This window comes from Spinacia oleracea, chromosome 6 (assembly GCF_020520425.1).
Source record: "Spinacia oleracea cultivar Varoflay chromosome 6, BTI_SOV_V1, whole genome shotgun sequence".
In the NCBI taxonomy this organism is placed as follows: Eukaryota; Viridiplantae; Streptophyta; class Magnoliopsida; order Caryophyllales; family Amaranthaceae; genus Spinacia; species Spinacia oleracea.
Genome location: NC_079492.1, coordinates 106963030 through 106970197, shown reverse-complemented (window position 1 = coordinate 106970197; position 7168 = coordinate 106963030). Strand labels below are relative to the sequence as shown.

At 33.5% G+C, this 7168-nt stretch overlaps 1 protein-coding gene across 1 annotated transcript; it reads left to right on the top strand.

Annotated features, from left to right (window-relative positions):
• Positions 1-1482: 1482 nt before the first annotated feature.
• LOC110781899 (protein STRICTOSIDINE SYNTHASE-LIKE 10) lies at positions 1483-3591 on the top strand. The gene is made up of 3 exons (XM_021985944.2): positions 1483-1811; positions 2522-2788; positions 2870-3591. Exons 1-3 carry the CDS (start codon positions 1534-1536, stop codon positions 3306-3308), a joined length of 984 nt encoding a protein of 327 aa, XP_021841636.1. The 5' UTR covers positions 1483-1533; the 3' UTR covers positions 3309-3591.
• Positions 3592-7168: the final 3577 nt, after the last annotated feature.

The window sequence follows — 7168 nt, the reverse complement described above, 5'->3', positions numbered from 1 at the left end:
CCTACCAAACGGAGCCTACACTTCTCATCTCCTTCCAACTCAGTGCCACCATCCATATATTATTAATTGCGTTTATAGCAAGGGGTTATTATAAAGCTCAAATAAGTAATAACGCGACTCTGTTTGGTTTACCTGATTTTGACTAAAATTAAATTATTTGAAATTATTTTATCAACATAAAACTTCGTTTTTAATGAAAAAAAACTTATTTGTGTTATTTTGTACATAAAAATACTTATTTTTGCTAACGTAGGTGAACTTTAAACTCACTTATTAAACTTATGTAATATCAAGTTCAAAAATGATAAAGGTCGCAACATGCGACCTTTAAGCCGTGTCACAATGATGACATGGCATGCTTATGTGTCATGATTTAAATTGGAAACTAAAATATTTAATTTATATATCCTACTTTAAATGTTTCAAAAAAAGCTAGAAAAATCTTAATATTCTAATTTATTTCCTTATTTATATCGACTACCTTATTTACATATTTTCATAGTAAAAATATTGCATTGGTAGTAAAAATATTATTATGACTCACAGCCTACGTGTCGCCTATATGTACCAATTAAACTGCGACACGTAAGATTGCGACAACTAAATATTGTCGCAACTTGCGACCTTTATCATCACCCAAGCTATGAAGTTATAGTTATCAAGTAAGTTGAAACAAATATATTTTTGTCTCTCGTTAATAAAAAAATGGGATACACTTGACAATCTAACACGACCCTTAACTCAAAATTGTCAGTTTGACAGATTAATCCCAGATGAAAAGTGAGTAACATTTATGTTTAATGGACTATTAATTCACCTATCTATATTATATATTAAAAGGCGTTGACCTTGAGTTTAAAGATTAAAGTCTTTACCACTAAGCTATTATATTTGTTCATGTTATCATTGCAAAAAGAAAATATAAGTAAATGTGAATGTCATTAATGTAGTAACCCGGACCCAAAAACTAGTTGTCAATTAATTCCAGTTGAGAATCATTTAAGTATCATATAATTGAATAGCAACAAGTGGATCGAGTATAAATAGTCAAAGACTTTTCAAAACACGTGCCTATACATAGGCTCATTGAAGATCCATTGATCCAATCTTGTTTATGTGAACTACTGGAATTATAGTTTCCATTGATATAGCAACTGTAGTAGCAAGTAGCCAACATGGACCAATTTCTAAGTTTGGAATTAGTCTCAACTCTCAACCAATTTCAAAATTAATCTCAATTGACTTTAAAACTATATCCTAAAACAAACAATTCAACGTGCAGTGTAGGATTAGTTTCAGCAGCCTCACCAACTCAAACAATGGATAATTATCTTAAGTCGTGAATTGCTGTAGCCTGTTGCCTCTACTGTACAATCTGTTTTGTTAGTAGTTGCGTAGTTGGATATACCATTAATGCGTGTGTACAAAATTAATGCATTCTCTAGTTTATATACGTACTCCTATCCAAGTTGAGTGATGCAATAACATATATACGGAGTACTTTGTATAACATTAATATCATCAAGATTCAACATGCAACATCGTATAATTTGTTTGGTACTCTTATACTACATACTTTTTATTTCAACACATATCTTATTTGTTCATGCAAACTTTCCCTTTTTTGGATACGGGGTACAATCTCGTACGAGACAATATCATCGTCTTCCTCTAGGACTCGATGCATTTGGGCCTGAGGCTATAGCATTCGATTGCAACGATGAGGGTCCATACGTAGGGGTGTCCGATGGCCGGATACTCAAGTGGGAAGGAACTAGTTGGAATCTTTTTGCTGTAACCAGTTCCAATAGGTATGCTAGGCTTAGCTTTTGTTGTTCATAACTTTGGTGTTTTTATCCAATGTCAAAAAAAAAAAAAAACTTTGGTGTTTTTTTTTTGTGTGTGTCAAAATATTGTGGTATGCCTATGCATCAAACTTCTGTTTTCTGTTCAACCTTTTATTCTTGTGTACGATATCTAATTAAATTTATTTGTTTTTTCTTTGAACAATACTGTGATTCTTATTTAGAAATATTTTAAAAGTTTAGATTTTCGCATTAGGAAAAATAAAATCTAAATTTTCAAATACATACAAGTATTTAATAATTGAGTTGGATCATCCCATCTCCAAAGCCTCTCTCTTTCTTGTACCTCCTTACCCCTTCAATTTTTAAGGAAAATAACCACTTGAGCTATACTAGACCTGTGCTTTTGTAATGCATATTTAATACTTGAACATATCATGGGGGCCATAGCCCCCCTAATTTCGCCCCTGCCTTACCCCAGTAGACATTTAGAAATTTAATTGTCCGATTTAATTAGATGAAGAAGTAATTGTTGTATTGAGCCCCTTACATTCGAGTTGGAAGGCTAGTTGGCTACTTAGCCAAGCACCCGACTTTTTAATTTTAGGCTAGAGACACATATCGATCCTTGTTATGAAAACTTTGAATGGGTTTCCTTAGAAACGTACTACATGTACCAATTTCTTTAATTCTTTTAACGATTTAATTACTTGCAGGTCAAATACGTGTGATGGGACAAACAGTACACCGGTTGAACAAAAGTGTGGCAGACCATTAGGTCTAAAGTTCAATATGAAAACATGTGAACTGTACATTGTCGATTCTAGTTATGGTTTGGTGAAGGTAGGCCGTGATGGCGGTGTAGCCACTTCCCTTGCCACCGGTGTCCAAGGAATTCCGTTTATGTTTCTAAATGACCTTGACATCGACTCTGAAAGTGGAGCTATTTATTTTACAGATACAAGTTCTACTTACCATAGATGGTATGCCATTTTTCCTATTCATATTGTACGTATTATTGATTCATTTTAATACATGAGCTAATTCATTATTGATCATCACAGGGAATATCTTGAGTCAATAGCTACATTTGAACAGAGTGGAAGATTGATAAAATACGATATGAATACAAAAGCCTTGACAGTTCTTCTTAGAGATCTGTATTTTGCAAATGGGGTTGCGTTAAGCAAGAACAAGGATTTTATTCTAGTAGCTGAAACAAGTGCTTTTCGAGTAATCAGGTATTGGCTCAATGGTCCTAAACTTGGAACTTCAGAGGTCTTTCTCAAAGTTGACGGACTACCAGATAATATTAATACAAATTCTAAAGGTGATTTTTGGATTGCAAAAGTTCCAACTAAACCAATTAAAGTTGATGAATATGGAAATATATTAGAAACTTTGGATACATTTCACATAACAGATTCAAGTGATGTCTTTGAATTCCAAGGTAATTTATGGATAGGGGCTGTTGATCAACCTTATGTTATTTACACCACATGACTTCCTGTGGAATTGTCGATGCTTATTTAGCCGTTATGGACTTATAAGCACACATTTCAACCAGTGAAAAAGAGTAGCGTTTAATCATTGTGTATCCTCAAATAGAACATTGGGGTTATTAGAATTCATTTTAGCTGGAATGCCATTTGCTCATGTTTATTTTTGGATACTTCATGTATTTATATTTTCATACACGGTTTATAGGTCATACATACTTCAAATATATATTCTACTCTATAAATATTGTGTTGTTTATCATTTACTATGGTAACTAAGTTTCACGAATATTTCTTTTCATGAATTCAAATAAATATTCCCTACCTTTACGAACCATTCTTACCTTCTTACCAAAATGGACTCTTTTGGGCTTATTTATAAGGTTTTGAGGTTTGCTACATTTTTATTTTACCCATTTTGTAAAAATTGGTTATGCAATAATTTTAAAACCGAGGAAATATTTTTCTTTATGGGTTAAGTTGAATACGGATCGAGTAACAAATACTTCCCTCCATCCTTTAATTATTACAATATTTGCAGCTGAATGCGTTGAATTGAAACAAATTTAAGAAAAGAGTAAAAGATGGCGTTTTGGACGAAAGACACTATGCGATTAGAAAAAGAGAAGAGAGATAATGATCTTTACACTTCCTATTTCCACAGACAATTGTGAAAAAATGAAAAAATTGGGTGTATAATAAAATATAGATAAGGTAAATTTGCCAAATACAACCTAATAAAGTTTTCTATTTGTCAATTACAACCTCAAATTTTTATTTTTGCCAATTACAACCTTAAACTTATACATCCATTTTAAATTACAACCCGAAATTATTTTCCGGCAAAAATCACCGGAAGATGATGTAATAATGTTATTAAAAAAATAGTTACATATTTTCTATAAAAACATTAAATCGGTAAATAAGAATTAAAACAACAAAAATAAAATAGTCGAAAAAATTTTTTTTTTTTTTGTACTTCATAATTTTTTTTAATAATGTTATGACATCATTTTCCGGTGATTTTTGCCGGAAAATGGTTTCGGGTTGTAATTTAAAATAGATGTACAAGTTTAAGGTTGTAATTGGCAAAAAATTAGAAATTTGAGGTTGTAATTGGCAAAAGGAGAACTTTATTAGGTTGTATTTGGCAAATTTGCCTATAGATAAAGTAAAAAAAGATAGTGTAAAAAAATACTTCCTTTGTTCTTTAGTACTTCGTAGATGATACAATTTTGTAGTTACGTTTGCCAATGTAATGTTTTAACCACTAATATCTTTAATTATTAGAATAAAATTTTAAAAAAAATATATGATGAGACGATTATAGCAAGATCCCATATTACTATATTTTATTATTTTTTACTTAAATAAAATAATATGGAGTAATGGATAGTCAAAGTATATTATATGAATATTGTCAAAAGTACAAATGTGTCATCTAAAAAAGAACGTGGGAGATAAATTGATCAAACGGATTACTGGAAGGCCAAATTGGTAGTTTGTGAATTTGTATGTAAAATTAATCGAGTAGGGTTTAGGGTTTAAGAATCTCTAATTCGGGCAGGGCGGGCCGGTCTTCCGTGCATACGACCCGTTGAACAGGTTAAGAAAAACATGGAGATTTATTTATTGCTTCTGACTTGCTGAGGTTGGGTGGATTTTCATTTTTCACAATAAAAAATTTTCTTTTAAAAGAAAAAGTACATAGAAGTTAGGATAGTCATCTATTAAGAATTTAAGACTATGTTCTAACTTATCTAAGGAAATAAAATAAGAAAATATATTGTCTATTAAAGAATCATATATAAGTGGCTTGTAATGTGTAAACAACGAATGCAACATAATGAGTAGCGCGATTAAAAATACACAATTAATCTTGTGTTGGGTTCAGTTGGTCAACAGAAGTAAGCAATTCAACTATATGACTGATTATGCACTTTCACCATAGTCCAAAATGCTTTCTATTTACCAATGATGTCTTGGCCTAGTGGTTAAGATTGAGGGCCTGTGTACAATAGGTCTCAGGTTCGAATCCCCCTGCCCCCATTTGTAATTTACATTGCCCTCGTGGCTCATTCGCACCAAAAAAAAAAAAAAAAAAAAAAAAAACCATAGTCCAAAATGCTACAATTTCATTATATAAGTAAAGAAATAGTAAATAAGACCCTTTGAAAGCTAAATTTAAAGTATTTTGGGGGATGAAAGGGCAGTCAAACTGGTTTTAGATCAGCTATAGAAGGTTGGGGTCACGTCGAAATTGGTTAATGTCGAGTCAATATTTGTATTCTGGTCGATTCGGATCGGTTGGAATAAATTTGGTTCGAATGAAGTAATGTCATAAATTGTTTCTGATTGAACGATGTTTCAGTTTTGGTCAATCTCAGGTCTGTTAGAATTGGTTCGGATGTAAAACGGTTTTATATCATTTGCTTTGGTTCGGGTGTATGTCGGATTCGTGAACAATGTGATCGGTTTACTTCGGGTACGGGTCATGTTCGGTTTGACTAAATCTCATACACAGGTCAAGTATTGGTCAGTGAGTGTCGGGGTCGGGTCAAGTTCGGATAAAACGTGCATCAAATTTGGATCAATTACGGATTGAATTTGTAGTTCAAGTTTACATCGAGTTAAGTTTGTATTCTTGTTCTATTAATCAAGTGACTCTCGAGTTCGCGATAAAATTCAGATCACTTTATTATCATAATTAAGTGTAATACCCCGAAGTTTTTAAATTTGATTAATCATACTTAATTATTTTTATTTAGCTTAAAATCGTTTTAAATATTAATTTCGAACTTTATTTTAAATTAACGGAGTTTTATTTCGCTTGAATTTTAAATATTATTACACGATTTATTAATTTTCAGATTCTATGATTAAATTTCAAATTTACGAGCTTAGGCTACTTTTTAAAAATCTAAATTATTCCGTGATTTATTTCGGATTTTTAATAATTCAAAACGTTCTTATTTTATTCGGAAACTAAATTTATTTTTCGTTAAACGATATTTTTATAAAGAATTATTTCAAAACTTGATTTTAAGTTAACATTTCTATTTTTTTATTTATTTTATTTCTGAAAATTTCAACAATTTCTGAATTTTTGCCTAATATTGTGAAATTACGAAAATACCCCTCAAGAACAAAAATTCCATTTTTCCTCTCTTCCCTTGCTCTCTACGTACAAAACAGGAAGTCAATACTTCCTTCCTTCCCTCAAATTCCGTCCAAATACAGATCCTTGGACCACAAGCTATGCATCTTCTCCTTCACACTTCTTGGTTTTTAAATCAGACATCCAATTTCCATTTTTGTTTCCCAACCAAAAATCAATTCACAAACTGAAACTCTCATTCCCTTGTGTTCTCTGATTCGAGCCACCGTGACCACCACCAACAACAACCACTGACCACCATCATTACCCGCCACTGCCTACCACCCTATCATCACCACCACTATCGCCTAACACCACCTCAAACTCCTCCTTGTTCCTTCGACCAAAACCGGCCCGCAGTGCCGCGTTTCCCCACCCCCTTTTTGTTTCTCTTCCGCGCCACCCAGTGCTGCACCACCACTCCGCAACCACCTCCGACGCCTCCCCAACCCATCCCCATCCACAGTGACCGTGAACCACCCCTTCCCCGCCCAGAATTGACAAGAAAACACCCCATCCCCTGTAATTCCCCTGTTTTGCGCGACCTCCTTCTCCCCTCCCTTGTTGTTTCTCCGCCGCGGAACAACCACCACCACCTTCGCCTCTGGCGCGGGTTCGCGGTGCTGCGCCGCCCAGCCCAACCACCTTATTCCTCCTCCCTTCTCTCTTCCCTCCCTTCGTGCTCCTCTGTTTCGAGCACCCACCTC